At 37.5% G+C, this 22,483-nt stretch overlaps 1 protein-coding gene across 16 annotated transcripts in view; it reads right to left on the minus strand.

Annotated features, from left to right (window-relative positions):
* Nucleotides 1-334: 334 nt before the first annotated feature.
* Nucleotides 335-22,483, minus strand: part of TRDMT1 (tRNA aspartic acid methyltransferase 1) — an 85,838-nt gene continuing 63,689 nt past the window's right edge. For 7 of the 16 annotated variants that reach the window (XM_089311494.1, XM_070055454.2, XM_070055456.2 and 4 more), the window contains 8 exons: nt 22,285-22,350; nt 21,100-21,169; nt 20,031-20,114; nt 17,697-18,040; nt 16,899-17,015; nt 14,636-14,693; nt 12,803-12,932; nt 335-2,141 (listed from right to left, as the gene is read on the minus strand). In XM_089311494.1, the coding sequence (XP_089167620.1) occupies nt 2,041-2,141; nt 12,803-12,932; nt 14,636-14,693; nt 16,899-17,015; nt 17,697-18,040; nt 20,031-20,114; nt 21,100-21,169; nt 22,285-22,350 (970 nt within the window). In that variant the 3' untranslated portion in view covers nt 335-2,040. Of the gene's footprint in view, nt 2,142-12,702; nt 12,933-14,635; nt 14,694-16,898; nt 17,016-17,696; nt 18,041-20,030; nt 20,115-21,095; nt 21,170-22,284; nt 22,351-22,483 lie in introns of those variants that run through there. The other 9 variants (XM_002717359.6, XM_008268301.5, XM_008268300.5 and 6 more) reach the window with 4 other exon arrangements.

Raw genomic sequence — 22,483 nt, forward strand, 5'->3', positions numbered from 1 at the left:
ATTGATGTTCATATATTACATCTTCTTGTGGCTAACAAAGCCAGAGAGATGGTCTGGTCTCTGGGGGGCAGGAGAAACTACTCAGGACCAAAATCTTGGGAATAATGACATATTCAATATGCAATATATTATATTCACAGATTCCTTACTCACAGTACTGGTACATAGGCAATATAGTCTTTTTTTTTTTAACTTTTATTTAATGAATATAGATTTCCAAAGTACAGCTTATGGATTACATTGGCTCCCCCCCACCAATGGCTTCCCTCCCACCCGCAACCCTCCCCTTTCCCGCTCTCTCTCCCCTTCCATTCATAGCAAGATTCATTTTCAATTTTCTATATATACAGATCAGTTTAGCATATATTAAGTAAAGATTTCAACAGTTTGCACCCACACAGAAACACAAAGTGAAAAATGCTGTTTGAGTACTAGTTATAGCATTAAATCACAATGTACAGCACATTAAGGACAGAGATCCTACATGAGGAGTAAGTGCACAGTGACTCCTGTTGTTGACTTTACCAATTGACACTCCTGTTTATGGCATCAGTAATCTCCCTATGCTCCAGTCATGAGTTTCCAAGGCTATGGAAGCCTTTTGAGTTCTCTGACTCTTATCTTGTTTAGACAAGGTCATAGTCAAAGTGGAGGTTCTCTCCTCCCTTCAGAGAAAGGTACCTCCTTCTTTGATGACCCATTCTTTCCACTGGGATCTCACTCACAGAGATCTTTCATTTAGGTCCCCCCCCTTTTTTTTTGGTAGAAAGGCTAATTTCAAAAGTCCACTGACAAGGAGAAACAGAGAAAGTTACCAGTTATAAAAAAAGCTAAATCAGAGTGTATGTTATGATTTAAAAAAATCTGAGGGAAAAAAACATCATATAGAATGAAGGAAAAAAGTAATTTCTTCCCTCAATTTTTAAAATTTTTTTGTTTATTTATTAATTTAAAGAGAGAGAGAGAAATACTCCTTATCCCCAAATATTGCAAACAACTGGGGCTGGGCCAGGCCAAAACCAAGGGCTGGGAACTCGATCCATGTCACCCACATGGGTAGCAGGTACCCAATTACTTGAGCCATCACTTGCTGCCTTCCAAAGTAAGCTTTATTAAAAAGCTAGACTCAGAAGCAGAGCCAGGATTCCAACTCAGGCACTCCAAAGCAAGATGTGGGTATCCTACATGGCTCCTTTAATTGCTGTTCCAAATGACCACTCCCTCACTTAGAATGCTAATGGTATGAGAGTAAACTCAACTCAGAAGCTGAGAAGGAAGATAAAACAAGTTCTGATAATAGCAAACTACAGACAAGTATGTATAAATGAAGAGGGGACAACTTACCCTTCAGGTAGAGGTTGAAGAAAACATAATTAGATAATGTGCACCTACATTTTCTATTGTCTCCTGATGAAGAAGTGATCAAGAATTTAAAGTTGTTTTTCTGACATATTCTTCAGATTATTGTATAAACTGAATGATAAGAACTTGCTTTAAAAATTGTATGTGTTTGTTTAGATGTAAAAAAGGAACACCTAAAGGACTGAAAAATTAAGTAATACATTCAATTTTTGAAACAGGCTACAATTAGATTCATCATTTTAGAATGAGGAGTAATTAACAAAAATACAATTATAAGATTCATAAAAACTTCATTAATTAATATATAAAAACAATTTCTCAGTTTCATTACATTATGCCTGTTATGACACTTTATAAAATATTCATATATACATTAAAACTCTAATGTTCCTAAATTTGTTTGAACAATATTCTAAAGATAGTATTTCACACATGTATCTAATAGTTTCATATGAAAATATACTTTCCATAAAGCACAACAGCAATTTGCACTTCAAAAAATACAATAATATAAATTCAAGAAAACAAGCATATTTTTGTGACATTCCAAAAATTCATATTAAATAAAACTTAAAATAATTAAGTTGAACTTCATCAGAATTATTTTAAAGCAGAATTTTAGAATCATTATCTCTACCTGCATGGATACCATGACTATCTTTCAGAATTATTTCAAAATCATTCACACAGCATTTTGATTAGTTTAGATACTACATGCACATTGAGACTATTTCCAAGTAGACGATAACGCTGCTTCAATGTTATCTTCTCAGGAAATCCTAGAAAGGAGAGATAAAAATGTATAATAAAATCATTTGTAATAGCGACTTCCAGAGATGAAAGGATACATCCTTTAAACATGGCACAGTAGTATTTCAAAAATATAACCATATACCACACAACAATGTTCTGGTCAAGGACAGACTGTATACAGAGGGTAGTGCCATAACATTTCACTGCCTAGTGACACCATACCTATCTTAGTTTGTGTAACTATACTCTATGATGATCACAGAATGACAAAACTATCAATGAATTTCTCAACATCTCTTGTTGAGCAATGCATGACTATAAATCAGTAAGGTCTCCATGATGATGTTATTAATAAGTGAGAACCTAAACCCCAAAATATTATTTAACATTACATTGCCTAAACATAAAAAGATGTTGCCATATCACATTACATTATATAACAGTCAGTGCACACATGCATACATAGATAATATACACAGAACTCATAGAAATCTATATATTAATGACCTTTAGGGAAACTGGTGAGAACCATTATTTCACACATTTGTTTCTTTAATATCACTTTTATGAAGATATAATCTACATACCACAAAATTCACCCTTTTAAAGTGTACAATTCAGTGGTTTTAATATACACATAGTTTTTCAAACATCCCTACTATCTAAATCTGGAACATTTTCATCACTTCCAAATGAAATTTGGTACCCATCTAGTAGTTACTCCCCATTCCCTCTCTGTACTCCTCAACCACTAATCCACTTTCTGTATCTATGAATTGGTCAATTCTGAGTAATTCATATGAAAGGAATCATGTAGTATATTATTTTTGGCTCTGGCTACTATGACTTAGCATAATGTTTTCAAAGCTCATTCATGTTGTAGCATATAGCAATAAATCTTCCCTTTGATGGCTGTATAAAAATTTAGTGTACATATAAAACTCATCCTTTGATAGACATCTGGGTTGTTTCTACTTTGGCTATTATAAATCATGTTTTTATGAACATTCATGTATAAATTTTGGTGCACATATTTTCAATTCTTTGTGGTAAATACCCATGAGTGAAACTGCTGAGCCCTACAGTAACTCTATATGTAATGTTTGAGGAAAAGTCAGGCTATTTATTTATTTATTTATTTTTGACAGGCAGAGTTAGACAGTAAGAGAGACAGAAAGAGAGTTATAGAAAGTGAGAGAGAGACAGAAAGGTCCTCCCTCCACTGGTTCACTCCCTCAATGGCTGCCAAAGCCAGTGCCACGCTGATCCGAAGCCAGGAGCTGGGTGCTTCCTCCTGGTCTCCCATGCGGGTGAAGGGACCCAAGCACTTGGGCCATCCTCCACTGCCCTCCTGGGTCACAGCAGAGAGCTGGACTGGAAGAAGAGCAACCGGGACCAGTACCTGGCACTCCAACCAGGACTAGAACCCGGGGTGTCAGCGCCACAGGCGGAGGATTAGCCAAGTGAGCCACGGTGCCGGCCATTCAGGCTATTTTCCAAATAAGTTGCCACCATTTATACTCTTATCAGCACTGTATGAGAGTCCCAATTTCTCCACATCTTCACCAACATTGTTACTGTCTTTTAAATTTTAGCCATCTTAATAGCTATGAAGTGTTAATTCATTTTTTTTTAACCTAGAAACTTTAAGGCATACAAACTTCACACATTTCATATATACAAATTTAGGAACACAATGATTCTTCCCACCCTATTCTCACTCCTGCCTGCACTCCCACCTCTCTTCCTTCTCTCTCTCCTATTTGCATTCTTCTTCTTCTTATTATTATTTTTTGACAGGCAGAGTGGACAGTGAGAGAGAGAGACAGAGAGAAAGGTCTTCCTTTTCTGTTGGTTCACCCTCCAATGGCCGCTGCAGCCGGAGCACCGTGCTTATCTGAAGCCAGGAGCCAGGTGCTTTTCCTGGTCTCCCATGGGGTGCAGGGCCCAAGCACTTGGGCCATCCTCCACTGCACTCCCGGGCCACAGCAGAGAGCTGGCCTGGAAGAGGGGCAATCGGGACAGAATCCGGCGCCCCGACCGGGTCAGAACCTGGTGTGCCGGCGCCGCAGGCAGAGGATTAGCCTATTGAGCCACAGCGCTGGCCCCTATTCGCATTCTTATTTTTTACAAAGATCTATTTTCAGTTAACTTCATACTCCTAAGATTAACCCTATACTAAGTAAACAGTTTAAAAAATAGTATGAAGAAAAAAGAAAGAAAAAAAGCCATCATTGTTCTTCAACAGTCAAGACAAGGGTTATTTAAAATCATCGCATCTCTTATAAGAGTGTTAATTGTTATATTAACAACAGGGGGCCGGCGCCGCGGCTCACTAGGCTAATCCTCCGCCTTGCGGCGCCGGCACACTGGGTTCTAGTCCCGGTTGGGGCGCCAGATTCTGTCCCGGTTGCCCCTCTTCCAGGCCAGCTCTCTGCTGTGGCTAGGGAGTGCAGTGGGGGATGGCCCAAGTACTTGGGCCCTGCACCCCATGGGAGACCAGGAGAAGTACCTGGCTCCTGCCATTGGATCAGCACGGCGCGGCCGGCACGGCAGCCATTGGAGGGTGAACCAGCAGCAAAGAAAGACCTTTCTCTCTGTCTCTCTCTCACTGTCCACTCTGCCTGTCAAAAAAAAAAAAAAAAAAAAAAAAAAAAAAAAAAACACACAACAACAGGGGCCGGCTCACTTGGTTAATCCTCCACCTGTGGTGCCGGCATCCCATATGGGCGCTGGGTTCTAGTCCCGGTTGCTCCTCTTCCAGTCCAGCTCTTTGCTGTGGCCCGAGAGGGCAGTGGAGGATGCCCCATGTGCTTAGGCCACTGCACCCGCATGGGAGACCAGGGAGAAGTACCTGGCTCCTGGCTTCGGACCTGCGCAGCGCTGACCATAGCAGCCATTTGGGGAGTGAACCAATGGAGGAAGACCTTTCTCTCTGTCTCTCTCTCTCACTGTCTATAACTACCTGTCAAATTAAAAAAAAAAAATAATAACAACACTGTGCACTTACTCTCTATGTAGGACCTCTGTCCTTAATGAGTTGTACTATGAGAATTAACTGCAAAACTTGTTCTCAAACAGAACTTTATAAGTTGTGTGTGTGTGTGTGAGTGGGGATACAAACTGTTGGAATCTTTATTTAGTATAAAGTTGGTCTTCTATATATAAAGTTAATTAAAATCAATCTTAATAAAGAATGGGATGGGAGAGGGACTAGGAGGTGGGACTGAGTGGGGATGGGAAGGTGGGAATGTGGGGAAGAATCACTTTATTCCTAAAGTTGTACCTATGAAATTTGCATTCATTAAATCAAAGCTTTAAAAAAAAAAAAAAAAAGAACCACACAAAACATTTAGAATTCTTGAGAATAAGGTGGATCCAAAAGTCATTACTTTTAGAAAGAAATCATGCCATAGAAAGAAGTTTTTTGGAAAGAGACTGGAAATGTTACCATTGGTTGTTAATTTTGTTGTTGAAAATGATATAATATTTTGATGTCTTATAATGTGAAGAAGCCTTTAAAGTTTCAAATTTATAAACTTTGTAAACAGAAAAATTTCCACTTGAAGAGTCCCAGATATTTACACTCACAAATGCAATGCTTCTGCTTTGTAAGACGATCTAATGGTTATGAAGAAAGATGGTTAGTCAAGTTTCAACAAAATCTCACTTAGTTAAAAAATCATTGCATCTTAAAGTGTCAATTTCACTTCTATAGAATAACTTTAAGGTACTCTATCAGCACAGATTAAGAATAACATATAGTATTTGTCTTTTTTGGGACTGGCTTATTTCATTAAGTATAATGTTATCCATTTCATTGCAAAAGACAGGATTTCTTTTTTTTTAACCACTGTGTAGCATTCAATAGTATACATATATCATGATTTCTTTATCTAGTCTTCAGTTGATGCATATCGGGGTTGATTCCATATCTTAGCTATTGTGAAGTGAGCATCAATAAACATGGAGGTACATATCACTCTTCAATATGCTGATTTCTTTTCATTTGGGTAAATTCCCAGGTATGGGATGTCTGGGTCATATAGTAGGTGTATATTCAGATTTCTGAGGTATTTCCATACTGTCGTCCACAGTGGCTACACCAGTTTACAGTCCTACCAAAAGTGGATTAGAGTACCTTTTTCCCTACATCCTCACCAGCATTTTTGTTTGTTGATTTCTATATGAAAGTCATTCTAACTGGGATGAGGTGAAACCTCATTGTGGTTTTGATTTGCATTTCCCTGATGGCTAGTGATTTTGAACATTTTATCAAGTATTTGTTAGCCATTTGAGTTTCCTCTCATGAAAAATGCCTGTTCAAGTCCTTTGCTCATTTCTTATTTGGATTGTTTATTTTGTTGTTGTTGAGTTTCTTGAGCTCTTTATAGATTCTGGATATTAATCCTTTACCAGTTGCATAGTCTACAAATAATTTTTGCCATTCTGTCAATCGCCTCTTCACTTTGCTGAGTACATTTTTTGTAGTACAGAAGCTTCTCAGCTTGATGTAATCCCATTTGTCAATTTTTGCTTTGTTTGCCTGTGCCTCTGGGGTCTTTTCTAATAAGTCTTTTTCTTATGCCAATGTCTTGCAGGGTTTCCCAAATGTTCTCTAGTAATTTATGGTATTGGGTTGAAGATTTAGGTCTTTGATCCATTTTGAATGGATTTTTGTGTAAGTGTAAGGCAGGGGTCATGCATCATACTTCTGCACATGGAAATCCACTTTTCCCAGTACCATTTGTTGAAGAGACTGTTCTTGTGCCAGGGATTGATTTTTAGCTCATTTGTCTAAGACAAGTTGGTTGTAGATGTGTGGATTATTTTCTGGAGTATCTATTCTGTTCCACTGAGCTAGACATTTGTTTTTCTTACCAGTACCAGGCTGTTTTGATTATAACTGCCCTATAATTATTGAAATCTGGTGTTGTGTGCCTCTGGCTTTGTTATTGTTCTTTAAGATTATTTTAGCTATGGGGGGAGGGTCTCTTGTGTTTCCATATGAATTTTAGCATCATTTTTTTATAGATCTGAGAAGAATGTCCTTGGTATTTTCATTGGGATTATGATGAATCTTTAAATTGCTTCTAGTAGTATGGACATTTTGATGACATTGATTCTTCCAACTCATGAACATGGAAAATTTTTCCTTTTTTTTTTTTGTGTGTGTGTGTGTGTGTGTCTTCTATTTCTTTTAACATTTTGTAATTTCACTGTAGAGATCTTTGACATCCTTGGTTAAATTTATTCCAAGATATTTGATTATTTTTGTAGCTACTGTGAATGGGACTGATCTTAGAAGTTCTTTCTCAGCCATGGTATTGTCTGTGTATACAACAACTATTGATTTTTGTGTGTTAATTTTATATCCTGCAACTTTAACAAACTCTTCTATGAGTTCCAGTTGTCTCTTAGAGGAGTGTTTCCGATCCCGTTTTTATAGAATCATGTCATCTGGAAATAGGGATAGTTTGACTTCCTCCTTCCCAATTTGTATCCCTTTGAATTCCTTTTCTTGCTTAATGACTCTGGCTAAAACTTCCAGGACTCTACTGAATAGTAATAGCCACAGTGGGCATCCTTGTCTGCTTATGGATCTTAGTGGGAAAGTGTCCAACTTTTCTCCATTCAATAAGATGCTTGCTTTAGGTTTGTAATAGATCACCTTGATTGTCTTGAGGAATGTTCCTTCTATAACCAATTTGTTTAAGGTTTTCATTATGAAAGGATGTTACATGATGATGAACACCTTTTTTCATTTTCATTCTGGCCATTTGTTTATTTCCTTTGGAAAAATGTTATTTAAAATCTTTTTGCACATTTTAAACTTTGGTTTATTTTTTTTTTTCTTTTTACTGTTGAGTTGTATGAGTTCTGTATATATTCTGGAAAAAAGTTTCTTGCAGTTGTTTTGAATACGCTACTCCCAGTAACCAACTTTCTCAGGTTAGAACTCTATTTGCTACATACTTGACCAAAATGAGAAGGCCCCAGATAGTACTTTTTCTGAAACAAGACCTTAAAAATATCAGTGTAAAAGGCTGCCCATGCATGGAAGTCACAATATAATGTTAGTTGGTTACAATGTCTGGATTTCAAATTCAATACCCTCTGGCATATCAAATTTAAAAACAGAAAAGAAAATTTGGTAATAAGATAAAGGAAATGAACATTAATAACAGTCAAATTTCATATACTTATAAGGACCAGAAGGTAGAGTTGGTTCTGGTAAATTTGCTTCATCAACACTTGACATTATATAAGCTATAATAAAATAATTATTATAATAAAACTATATTTGCAACTGAACATGATGATATTTCTGTCTTTATAATCATATATCATTAAGGTAATATGTCTTAATGCAAACACAAAACCCATCTTAAAAGTTATTTCATTCCAAAGAGCTAGCAGTATAAATCTCCCCATAAACAGGTTTTTAGAATATCCCAGGATGGTCTTTTTATTTAGAATAGTGATTACTAGAAACTGGGAGGAAGGGTAGAGGGAGGATTGATAAAGGGCAACAAAACAGCCAGATATGAATGGTCAATTCCAGTTTTTCACATCACAGTGGGTGACTGCGGCTCATAATCCAGTATTACACACCATACAGACTTAGAGGAGAGGAGTTGGTAGGCTCCAAACACAGAGGGAGGGTGGACTGGTGGAGATGCTTGTTGCCTGACTTGATCAGTTTATGCTATATGCATGTGTTAAAATAATGTGAAGCACCCCTTAAAGATATACAATCATATCAAATTAATCAAAAATATTCATTTTATTTATTTTATAGACTTATTTATTTGAAAGGCAGAGTTACAGAGAAAGAGAGAGAGGAGAGATCCATCTTACATCCACTGGCTTACTCCTTAAATGGCTACAACACCTGGAACTTGGCCAGGCTGAACTCCATCCAGATCTCCCATGTTAAGTGGCAGGGACCTGAATACTCAGGCCATCTTCTGCTGCTTTCCCAGGCATATTGGCAGGGAGATGCACTTGCATAACCTGTGGAGCAGCTGGGACTGGAACCTGTACTCTGATACAGGACACCCGACCTCACAGGCAGCAGTTCAATCCATGCGCCACAATGTTGGCCCCAATCAAAAAACTTGAAACATAGGGCCGGCGCCGCAACTCACTAGGCTAATCCTCCGTTGGGGGGGTGAACCAACGGCAAAAAGGAAGACCTTTCTCTCTGTCTCTCTCTCTCACTGTCCACTCTGCCTGTCAAAAAAAAAAAAAAAAAAAAAACTTGAAACATAAAATTTTAAAATACTATATAGAGGGGAAGAAATGTGTAATACAAACAAGTCAGATTTATAAAAATTATGTGTGTATGTGTGTATCTGTGCATATTTTAGAGAGAGATAATAAAGTCTAAACTGACTTTTGGAAAAAAATTATGTAATTTTTAAATTAAAAAGTAACTTTTTAAAAACTTGGAGACACTAAAAATAACAGTAATCTTCAAAAACAACGCAGTGTAGAATTAACAAGGTCATGAAAGTGGCTTTCATCCAGTAAGTATCGGTTAGTGTTTCTCTCTTTCAAAGCCTACTTCCTTCAAAAATGCAGCTACCAGTCACCAAGAGAAGCAGGCCAGAATGCACAGGAAGTTCAATGCAAATCCATCACTGTCAGTGGATAAGCAGCTCAAACAATGGCCACTTTGGACCCAGAGTCAGTAATGTCAGAAACACTTGTGAGGACACTCATGTCACAGTCCTGCTCAGCAGGAACACTCGGATGAACTGGACTACACAAACAGATCACATATCTTAAAAGACAACTCAGCACTCAATAAGCCTTTTTTGAATATACTATACTGACACATTCAGAGAGCTTTGAAAGATTCTATTTTGAGGCCGGCACTGCAGCATACTACGTAAAGCCTCTGCCTGGGGGCCAGCATCCCCTATGGGCACTGGTTCTAGTCCTGGTTGCTCCACTTCTGATCCAACTCTCTGTTAATGCACCCAGGAAAGCAGCAGAGGATGTCCCAAGTCCTTGGGCCCCTTGCTCCCATGTGCAAGACCCAGAAGAAGCTCCTGGCTTCTGGCTTTGGATCGGCGCAGCTCTGGCGATTGTGGCCATTTTGGGGAGTGAACCAGCGGATGGGAGACCTTTCTCTCTGTCTCTCCTTCTGTCTTTCTGAAACTGCTTCTCAAATAAATAAATAAATCTTAAAAAAAGTTCTATTTTACTCATCTAAAATTTTATAATAATGAGAAAATATAAAGGTAAGAAAAGCCAATCAATCTTTATCATTTAAAGAATAAAAGCTACCATTAAATTTTATATTATGATTTCAATATTATGTAAGTACCTTACATATATTCATTCACTAAATTGTCCCAACAACCTTATGAAGAAAGTGCTATAATTATCCCATTTCACACATAAGTACACTAACATAGAATTGGTAAGGTAGAGCTAAGATTCAAATTCAGTCAGTCTCAGGTTCTAGGCTCCTTTACAATTTTTAGTATTACAAAGTACCTGCTACTTCTTGTTGGGGGTGATGGGGAGGACTGGGATAAAAATGTAGAAATAGTTTTTATTAGATAGTCAATCTTTTTTCTCTCCTTAGGTGTATGTAAAGTATGTCTGATTACTCATTTAAAAATAGTAACTAAGAAAGCAGAGGGGGAATTACAACTGTTGAGTTAAATTCTTAGTTCATTATTATTGTTATGGTGTTCTCATTTTATGACATAAAGTAAGACAAAGAAAATCTATATTTTTCTTAAATAATACTCCCTAGAATATTTGGAACTGAATATCAGTAAAAAATGTTTTTAAATAAAAAAAAGACAGAGAGCAGAAAATAATCTTGATTTCTGTGACAAAAAACTTGAAAAATTAAATAACCCAGGGGGTAGTCAAATTATATTGAAATTTTGTTCCTAAGGTACAAAAGTAATACATTCCATGATGCAACTGTAAATCTATTATTTATCATTTGAAATGTTATCTTTGACCCATCATTTACTTCAGGAATAGTATATTAATATTACAACATGGGGCTGGAGTGGTAGCATAGTGAGTTGTTTCAGCTGCCACCTGGAACACCCACAACACATAGCACAGTGCTTGGGATAAAGTCCCAATTCTAACTTTCCATCTACCTTTCTGCTAATGCGCCTGGGAAGAACAGAAGATGGCCCAAGTGCTTGGGCCCTGCCTGGATAGAGTTTCTGGTTCCTAGCTTCAATTTGACCCAACTTGGCTTTGCAGGCATTTGGGGAGTGAACCACTAGATGGATAATCCTGTCTGTCTGTGTCTCTGTCATTCTGCCTTTCAAAAAGATATTTAATATTATAATGGTATTAGATTCAACAAAATTTGGCTTTTGTGTAAAGCCCCAATCAGAGTTCTCAAAAGTACACTTCCTCCTTCTGCAGTCTGGAAGCATATTATCTGCGAGATCCATCTTTCCCCATGCCCATCAGCCACATACTAGGAACACAGCCACTCCCAGGCCTAAGAAAGCGACAGCCTTCTTACAGTTGACAGGGCTCCTTAGGAGTGGGATCAGAAAGAGGAGCTGGGCTGCTCCAACCAGGAAAAGACAGAGAACCCAACCTCTTAAGAGCAATAATCCTTGGATTTCCTGGATTGCCAACGGAGTCAGGACTTTGTCCTTCCACTCTACAACTCTATCTTCACTTTTGTTTTTGAGATTCTCTGCTGCGGATCTCTAATCTTCAGTCAACTCTGGCAAAGGTGCTGCTAAGCTTCCCTTTCTTTCCTTTGGAAAAGTCCTTCCTAGATTACCTCTCCACCTGCTCTTTTCTCCATTTAACCCTGTAGGAAAGGACAAGGGCACACAACTGATAAGAATGCATTTCTGTGTAGGAATGTAAGTACAAATGCATCTTTTATCCCCCCAAAATTCCTTAACTGTCTTTTAATTTACACATGCACGTACACACATGCACACAGCATAGGCATTCATTCTCAAGATATCTAGCATTAGGTTACTAGGATCAGACTTCTGGAAGCAAGAACATAAATGGAAAAAGAGGTACTACTAACAACCGCTGTGGAAGACAGAGAAACTCCTGATTTGCCCCTTCTGCCCCTGAAAAACTCTTTGGCCCTCTAGCGGAGTTAAGGGCAAGGGAGAATTGAGTCACAGGGAATAAGTTGAGGTGTTATGAGGGAAAAGGAAGTAGGAGAGAAAATGATCAAGAAAGGAAGAAAGGGGCCGGCACTGTGGCATAGTAGACTAAGCTTTCCTGCAGCACCAGCATCCCATAGGGGCTTCAGTTCTCATCCTGGCTGCTGCTTTTCTGATCCATTTCTCTGCTAATGGCCTGAGAAAGCAGATGGTCCAAGTGCTTGGGCCCCTGCATCTGTGTGAGAGACCCAAAAGAAACTCCTTACTCCTGACTTCAGATCAGCCCAGCTCCAGCCACTGTGGCCACTTGGGGAATGAATCAGTGGATGAAAGACCTCTCTCTCTGTTTTTTCCTCTCTGTATCTGTAACACTACCTCTCAAATAAATAAAAACATTTAAAAAAAAAAAAAAGAGGAAAGAAAAGAAAGGAAGGAAAGTTCTTGAACTCACTTGTATAGGCAACAGTGTATTCACAAAATATACTCGGGAGGTCTGAAGGATCTGGGGAGCTTTACTAAATGAAAGCTGAGATCTGCGTGATCCTACCCACCGAACTCTGGAGGAAATCCAAGGAGATTTGCTATTTCTCTAGGAGTGAAATACCGCAGTTTAAGCATTGACAGTGTCGTTATCTTTTCTTCTTGTGGCAAATTGGGAAGAGATTTGTAGATATTCTCAATCTGTAAGAAAATATCCAAGATAACTAAAAAAAAAGTAATGTACAACCAGATTTGTTAAGGTAAGATTTCCTCTCTGTGACACAATTTAAAAATCAATGAATGCATAGTCTGCTGGGGTCACAAATGCCCAAGGCAAAATGTCTCTGTGCAATTAACTAAAATCATTGGCTCAAGAACAGCAACACAAACTACAAAAAAGAACAAAAGGTTTATGTTGAACAGATCAGGATACTTTTCAATGTTTATGTTATTTTTGATCCCTTGAAATTAAATCATAAGAATATCAACAAATGACTTAAAGCATAAAAGAAACAGAACATACAAAGGAAACTTAGCCAACCAATAAAGTTCGCAATACTAACAAAAAGATCAAACAAATGTTTGTTGTTCATAATCAAGTTCACAAAATCAAGATATTCCTTTTTTTTTTTTTTTTATTTGACAGTTATAGACAGTGAGAGAGAGAGACAGAGAGAAAGGTCTTCCTTCCATTGGTTCACCCCCAAAATGGCCGCCATAGTCGGCACTGTGCCGATCCAAAGCCAGGAGCCAGGTATTTCTTCCTGGTCTCCCATGCGGGTGCAGGGGTCCAAGCACTTGTGCCATCCTCCACTGCCTTCCCGGGCCACAGCAGAGAGCTAGACTGGAAGAGGAGCAGCAGGGACTAGAACCAGGCGCCCATATGGGATGCAGGTGCCCCAGGTGGAGGATTAACCAAGTGAGCCATGGCGCCGGCCTCAAGATACTTTCTTAAAATATATTAAGCCAGCAGTAAGTAAAGGCACAACCAACAGTGCCTTTATCCCATATAGGTGCCGGTTCGAGTCCTGGATGTTCCACTTCCAAACCAGCTCTCTGCTACGGCCTAGGAAAGCAGTAGAAGATGGCCCAAGTCCTTGGCCCCTGCATCCACATGGGAGACCTGGAAGAAACTCCAAGCTCTTGGTTTCGGATCAGCCTAGCTCCAGCTGTTGTGGCCATTTGTGGAGTGAACCAGCGGATACCTCTTTCTCCCTCTCTCTCTCTCTCTCGCCCTCGCCCTCGCCCTCTGCTTCTTCCTCTGTAACTCTGCCTTTTGAATAAATAAATAAATCCTAAAAAAAATATTAAGTGATTTCTCAAATTCAAATTTTTTTTGCCCATTATAGGATTTTTATCATAGGCCAACTGCATTAACAGTTAAGATGATGAATCACTATAAAAAAAAAATGTGATCTCAAGTTTAAAGTATTAAAAAAAAAATAACTTGCCTTGTATCAGATTAGTATTCAACCATGACATCACAAAGAGTTTACAACTAAAGTATTAATAAGCTGCATTTTTTCCTTAAAGGAAAGCTTTATAGTATGTGCTACAAAAGAAATCTGCAATATTAAGATGTTTGTGCAAAATTTTGTAGAATATTTACTGTAGAGCAAATTTCAATGACTATTTATGAAATACAAAGAAATACACAATGTTGGAAAATGGGAAAACAAAACACAAAACATCCCTTGTGCATAAGCTTATATACAGCAACAAGAAAACTAAGACTTATTTGACAATAAACACTTTATATGAATACATATGAGTATCAATGAATGAATAATATATGTATATATTCATCCCCAGTTGAACTTGTAAGGCTATTTTAACATTCTTAAATTAAATGTAGTATTCTTTATAAGTTTTCAAATATTTTCATTTCATAATATAGGGCATACCTGCACATCTTCTGTGGTCTGTAACACCGATCCTGTCCCTTCAATATAGCTTCCATAGCTGAAAAATTAACATAGATATTAAGCAACACCTAATGTATTTGTTAATGGGAAATTTCACAAATATTTCTTGAATGAATTAAACAATTTACATAGCTACATGCTTTTGATATATCTTAAATTATATCACATAAACATGCTTTGTAACTGAAAAATTACTAATTAAAAGATATAAGATAAAGCTAGCTGAAATTTTCAGGAACCACACATGGCAGTGTTTCCAGTAGAAAGTATACTTTATATTCAAATGCTGCTCTGTATCAGCATTTCTGCCACAGTAAGCCAAACGTCACGTACATGACGGTAAGTTGCTGCTGGTTGTGATAATGCCTGAACCATCATTTCTCCTCAGGAATCCAAAACCCTATTCTCTAGCACCACGATGAACAGTTTATTGAGCCTGGGGCAGCCTCTCATGTAACACAGCACATTTTCACTTACATTGTTCATATAATAATAAGACCGTAGATTAAAAATAAATTGCGAAGAAGACCTCAGAAATGCAAAGTGCTAGTAATATTTCTAATACCATTGCCAAGCTGTTCAATATATTAACATTATTTTTTCCTTCAAGAAGAAAATTTAAAATATAAAGTAGAGAACAAAAGGTCACACCAGGGAAACAAACTGTTTTCTCATGTATATCACACATATATAAACGTGTGTGTGTATATATTATCCACAGTAGACTTTTACAGTACAGCCTCTCTATATCATCTTTATGATTACAGAAGAATTTCAAGGTTGTTTTTTATTACAAATTTGATAAGTCTTGTTTTATGAGTCCTAAATAGAACCTATTGGACATGGCGATAGACAAGAGCTGAGTGCAGTCTTTTAAGGCAGCAGAGAGCAATAAATTCTTTTCCCTGGAAGTACAGGGCAGAGTATGACAAAATCAAAAGTTCTAGTATGACTATATCAGAGCACAGTATATTGTCTGAGATAGCTTGCTCTTAGGTAAAAAGAGAAGGCTTGAATTATGATACCATAGACCTACCTATCAAATGAGGTTGAAGAACATTCACAAAGCAGAGATAGGGACCTTTAGTAACACTTTCCTGAAAAGACCTAAGAGTTGTCTTGATTTACAGGTTTAACAAGTTGATGAAAAACATACTAAGAATTTGAGAAACTACTCAGAGGAATCCCCAAAATTTACATAAAAAATATGCAATAAAATGAATTACGATATATACATCATGAGAACAGAAAAGGCCTTTAGGGGCCAGCGCTGTGGTGTAGTGGGTTAAATCGCCACCTGCAGCTCCAACATATCATACAGGCGCAGGTTTGAGAGCTGGCTGCTCCACTGCCAATACAGCTCTCTGCTAATGTATCTGGGAAAGCAGCAGAAGATGGCCCAAGTGCTCGGGTCCCTGTACCCACATAGGATATCAGAAGGAAGCACCCGGTTCCTGGCTTTGGCTTGGCCCAGCCCTGGCCATTGCAGCCACTTAGGGAGTGAACCAGCAGATAGCAGACTTCTCTCTCCTCTTCCTCTCCTTCTCTGTAACTCTGCCTTTCAAATAAATAAATAAATAAATCTTTGAAAAAAAGAGAGAAAGGGATTGATGCTGTGGTGTAGTAAGCTAAGCCTCCGCCTGTGGTGCCAACATCCCATACAGGCGCTGGTTCATGTCCCAGCTGCTCTTCTTCTGATCCAGCTCTCCACTACGGCCTGGGAAAGCAATAGAAGATGGCCCAACTGTTTGGGTCTCTGCACCTGTATGGGAGACACAGAACAAGCTCCTAGATACTGGCTTTGAATCAGCTCAGCTCTAACCAATTGTGGCCATCTGGGAAGTGAACCAGTGGATGGAAGACCTTTCTCTCTGTCTCTCCTTCTTTCTGTAACTCTACCTCTTAAATAAAAAAAGTTTAAAAAAAAAAAAGACCTTTATGCACTATTAAACATCTAATTTATATTGTGCAGTGAACAAAGAGCACATAATATTGTATACAGTATGTTACCATTTATTCAAAGAGGGAATAAGAATATGCATTTAAACACACCCTCAAGAACAGTATCTCTGAAAGATTATACAGAAAATTGATATCACAGAATTGCAAATAGAGAAGAACACTGGATGACCAAGAGACAGAAGTAGAAGTGAGTCTTACAATCTTAGTGTCTTTTGAATTTTGGATCACGGGAATATATTACTTGTTTAAAAACTGAATAAAATTTAAGTTTAAAAATTACCCTGGGGCCGGTGGTGTAGCGTAGTGGGTAAAGCTGCCATCTGCAGTGCCGGCATCCCATATGGACGCCGGTTCAAATCCCGGCTGCTCCACTTGCAATCCAGCTCTTTGCCATGGCCTGGGACAGCAGTAGAAGATGGCCAAAGTCCTTAGGCCCCTGTACCCATGTGGGAGACCCAGAAAAAGCTCCTGGCTCCTGGCTCCTGGCTTTGGATCAACACAGCTCTGGCCATTGCTGCCGTAGGGGGAGTGAACCAGCTGATGGAAGACCTCTCTCTCTGCCTCTCATTCTCTCTCTATGTAACTCCAACTTTCAAATAAATAAATAAATAAATCTTTTTAAAAAATTACCCTAACATGCTCCAGATGATTCAACTATTGTTTCTTTATATTAAAATTAATTTCTTCTTACACATTGATCATGAGAGTGGACTTAATCCTTTGAGGTTTGATGTGCCATGGAAAGAAAGCCCTAAAAAATGATCAAGTGACAAGCTACAGAAAACATTTCCATCATGGGTATTTAAGTTCCTATGAATATCAAAGAGCCTTGTCTTAGGAACACTTTTGTGCATGATGCACATAATGTTCTGCCAGAAGGAATTTTCACTCATATTCCACTGAAACACAAAGCAGGCAACGAGGGACACACACACACACACACACACACATCAACCTAGCAGAAACATTTTACAAAATGCTCCTTATTTTAAGTATTAAAATAAAAAACAGCTATAAAACAAAACAAAACACCTGGTTATTTTGGATATAACATGAGCAAAGTCTCTTTAAGACCTACCCTTTGGTAAAGCAAGTGGACCTTCTACACGTGGGCCTAACAATATCTAATAAAAGAGCATATCGCAGCAATGACTTTGGTGGCAAAAAATATTGGTTCATGTCAATATCATCTTCAAGAAAATCTTTCAGCATTTGCACAGATATATCATTGTCCTGTTGTCGTTTCCTTTCAATTTCTTCTGCAGTTTCAAGCTTAAAAAGAACAGTATCTTTTCCAGAACACTGTGTGCTGCCATCAAAACAAATATTTGGTTGGATTTCCTTTTCTTCACTTTTCTGTTTTGTATCTATTGCATATTTTTGTGGATATTCAGATTGAATTTTGGGGAACTCCATCAGTACCTGGCATTAAGTAAAAATGCACAAACTGTCAAAAGCTTTATCAAAAATAAAAGACAGATTAGTAACATCTAGTCAACACTATACAAAAATATCTTCAGCCTTTCTAGGATTACCATTAAAAAGATAGAAACTGTGGAATACTTGTACAGTTATTGTAAGATAGTGCTCATATATAAGTTACTTATATATTTAGTGCCATTAGATTATGGAAGATTTACCTCATGGAGTTACTGTTTTTGTATTTATTAATAAAAACATCAAACAAAATAAAAGGAAGTGTGTGGAATATAGATACAGTATGACATTTAGAAAAGAAGCTTAGAAACCAACATTAACATTTCTAGAAAGTCTGTCAAATTCTTTCAATAAAAGGAGAAACTGGAACATACCCATGATCTTCAAGAAAACTAGTAATTGAAAAAAAAAAAATCGGCCGGCACTGTGGCTCACTAGGCTAATCCTCCGCCTGTGGCACCAGCATCCCGGGTTCTAGTCCCGGTTGGAGCGCCGGATTCTGTCCTGGTTGCTCCTTTCCAGTCCAGCTCTCTGCTGTGGCCCAGGAGTGCAGTGGAGGATGGCCCAAGTGCTTGGGTCCCTGCACCCGCATGGGAGACCAGGAGGAAGCACTTGGCTCCTGGCTTCAGATCAGCGCAGCGCGCCGGCCATAGCAGCCATTTGGGGGGGTGAACCAACGGAAGGAAGACTTTCTCTGTCTCTCTCTCTCACTGTCTAACTCTACCTGTCAAAAAAAAAAAAAAAAAAAAGAAAGAAAGAAAGAAAAGAAAAGAAAAAAAATTGCTTTTCACCATGAAAGTTTATTTCTACTCATGAGTCTCAAAGGAAAAACTTGCTTCTATAAAACAGAACCATGAAATTCCATTTTATTAAAAAAAACTTTCAGGCATTTTTAGGGATAAAGTCTTTGCTAAAACTTTATACAATGCTTTTGGAATTCTCCACTACGAAAAGGGAGATTCATTAATATTACAGGAAATTCAAATAATACAATGGCTCCCCTGTAGCAGGATGGAACTTTCGAGTATTTACTTGTAGAGAGCGTCACTGAACTACTGAAACTGTTTTTCACCTTCATTCATTCACCTAAAGCACACATAGCTGCTCAGATTGTTAGAAACTATCTACAGCAATTGAACTGTTAGAGACTCTATCTATAGCAATTGAACATTTCATTTTGGCTTGTACTAATTATTCCCATATTTTATTTTATTTTTATTTTTTGACAGGCAGAGTGGACAGTGAGAGAAAGAGACAGAGAGAAAGTCTTCCTTTTCCATTGGTTCACCCCACAATGGCTGCTGCAGCCGGCACACTGTGCCGATCTGAAGGCAGAAGCCAGGTGCTTCTCCTGGTCTCCCATGTGGGTGCAGGACCCAAGGACTGGGGCTATCCTCCACTGCACTCCCGGGCCACAGCAGAGAGCTGGACTGGAAGAGGAGCAACTGGGACAGAATCCAGCGCCCTGACCAGGACTAGAACCCGGGGTGCCGGCGCCGCAGGTGGATGATTAGCCTATTGAGCCGTGGTGCCAGCCTATTCCCATATTTTAATCAAGCTAAATAGCATTGGCTTTACAGAAAATGCAATCATGTGCTAAAATATTCGAGCCATTTTTAAGATAGGATATCTTAAATTTAACCAATGGCTTCATTGGAAAAGGAAAATAATAAATCCAAAATAGTCAATGATCAGAAGAGAAGTTATAGAGAGAGGAAAAGCAGGACAAAAACATAAGTGGTTACTATATTTCACATTTAACTTATATTTTAATGAAGATTTTTTGTTTTTCATCTTGTTTTTGTTTTCACTGAACTAATAAAAGCTACATCAGGAGAAGAAAAAGGTCCTGAAAATGAACGTAGGATACAGTCTATGCTACAGGCACTACAGGACGCATATAAACCTGCACAAAAGGGTTCTTGAAAATAAGTCAGCAAATGGATGTATCTGAATAAATAAACAATAACAATACCTGACCAGGAGCCTGAAAAGGTAATGGCTCAGACTGACGTTTTGCAACAAGAAAATACCTTAGCCTTGCATTTGGAATGCCAAGCTGCAAATAAAGCACAGCAGTTAGTTACTATAGGAAATTAGAGAGATCTGTACTCACTTTGCACCCAGTAAGAAAAACTCACATGCTATACACTCAGCTTCTGCTAGAGAAAATTCTAGTACTGATTTACAGAAGACTTCTTTGTATTACGTTCTAAGCCTGTTAAACTGCAGCTCTGTACCTGTTTTTGAATTAGGTAGATTGATTCTGATGAATGACTGCATCACTTAATGCAATATTAATATATAAACAGAACAGATTCAATATAGTTCATAGATACAATTCTATGAATATAATGATATAACCTTTTTCCCTCTCTCTCTCTGCCTTTAAGGAGGTCTCATTATATTTCAAAAATGAAGAGGCAAGAAATATAAATAAATTTAAAGAGTTCAGATATTTCAACTTCATATATGTCAATTTCCATACCTTGTATATCTATTTTTTGAAACGATTTTTCTTCTAATATCTGGGAAAAGAACTATATGACATGGCTAAAGATGGTAAGAACTTAAGAAGAACAATAACAAAAAATATAATACTTGCAAAATCAAAATTTGTCAAATACCTTATCATAACCAACTACTTCAATATCTTTAAATATGAAATAAAAGCAACATTTGCAAATTAATGTTATGTCATCAAAAAATAATCATCTGGTTTTCAATTTTGGATTTTTTTGAAGCGTTACTAAGCTATAGTACACCTAGCTTGGAAATATCCAGCTTCACATATTTTCAAAACATGTTGGCCTTTATTCTCCTAAAGAAATACATATTCCTTATGAGTTTCAAGATATAAAATCTTTCATAAAATACACATAAGGGAATCTACATGCATATACTATATTCTTTAGAAATAACTAATTTTAAGATTTACCTATAATATTATCCAAAATAGAGAATTTATCAAATCAAATTGCTTCAGGGGGAATAAAACTTTTTAATTTAACTTGTAAATAAAGGTTTATAATTGTAGTACCTACAGAGGTTGGAGACAATAAAAATTCCTGGTACTGAAAGCCACAATTTTCCATTGTTTGTATCAATAAATCTCTGAAAAGAAAAAGGAAAGAAAAGCTTTCACTCTTTACTTGGAAATGGTGCTGTTATGTAAAATATTATACATAAAAACTCATTTAAAGTGGAAAGTGTTTAACCCCAATGAAGTTGCTTAAAAATATGATATATTAAAGTCCAGAACTTAAGAAATTAAATAATAATTTTCTATTAGAAATATAAAGCTGCCAGATAATTTATTCTAATGGAAGTCTGAATTCTGAATCCTTAATCTGCTAATGATAAGTTTAATGTGGAAACAAGAATAATATCTTCAATATATCAAATCAGATAGGAATTCCATTGTAGAGAACAACAGAATCAAGGATTTGGATGCTTTCGCGCTGCCTGGGCTGTCATCTAAAGGAAACCTGACCTACAGCTTCTTCTTGTATCCAACAATAGAGCAGAAACTGCCTTTCAGTAGGACCGATTTGCATGAAAACATTCCCGTTTCAAAAGAAACAGACATCAATAGAAGTGACTAAATTAAGAAATATCATTTTCAGGGGCCGGCGCCATGGCTCACTAGGTTAATCCTCTGCCTGCGGTGCTGGCATCCCATATGGGAGCCGGGTTCTAGTCCCAGTTGCACCTCTTCCAGTCCAGCTCGCTGCTGTGGCCCGGGAAGGCAGTAGAGGATGGCCCAAGTGCTTGAGCCCTGCACCCGCATGGAAGACCAAGAAGAAGCTCCTGGCTTTGGATTGGTGCAGTGCGCTGGCCGTAGCGGCCATTTGGGGGGTGAACCAACGGAATGAAGACCTTTCTCTCTGTCTCTCTCTCTCACCATCTATAACTCTACCTATCAAATAAATAAATAGAAAAAAAAAGTGTTGTTTTCTCTAAGGACACATGTTTAAAAAAAAGGAAATGTTTTCATTTAAACAAGTACTCATACTGGAAAAATTCAAACATATATAAATGGGAGAGAATCAGCTAAACAAAGCTATATAAAATATTTTCCATTGTTAGTCAAAATCAATACAAATGAATAAAATATATAATACATATGAAATGTCAGAATGCACATTTTTTCAGATCTTGTTTTCGTAAGTATTCCTACTATAAAATATGCCATATCTATGATGTATCAAGACAAATACAGTTCTTACCTTGTAGAAGATACTTCAAAACCTTTAACATTCTCTAAAAGAATATACTTTGGTAATTTTTGTAATCTGAAAAAACAAAAACAAATGGAATTCCAAATATCTCATTACTAAGAAGTAAAAAGCAAAGAAAATGATTACTATGGAAAATATGAGGTAAGTATTTTCTGAATTCTTTTTTTTACAACAGAATTTTATATGT

Source organism: Oryctolagus cuniculus, chromosome 13 (assembly GCF_051225735.1).
Source record: "Oryctolagus cuniculus isolate XC-2025 breed Fujian yellow rabbit chromosome 13, ASM5122573v1, whole genome shotgun sequence".
Taxonomy (NCBI): domain Eukaryota; kingdom Metazoa; phylum Chordata; class Mammalia; order Lagomorpha; family Leporidae; genus Oryctolagus; species Oryctolagus cuniculus.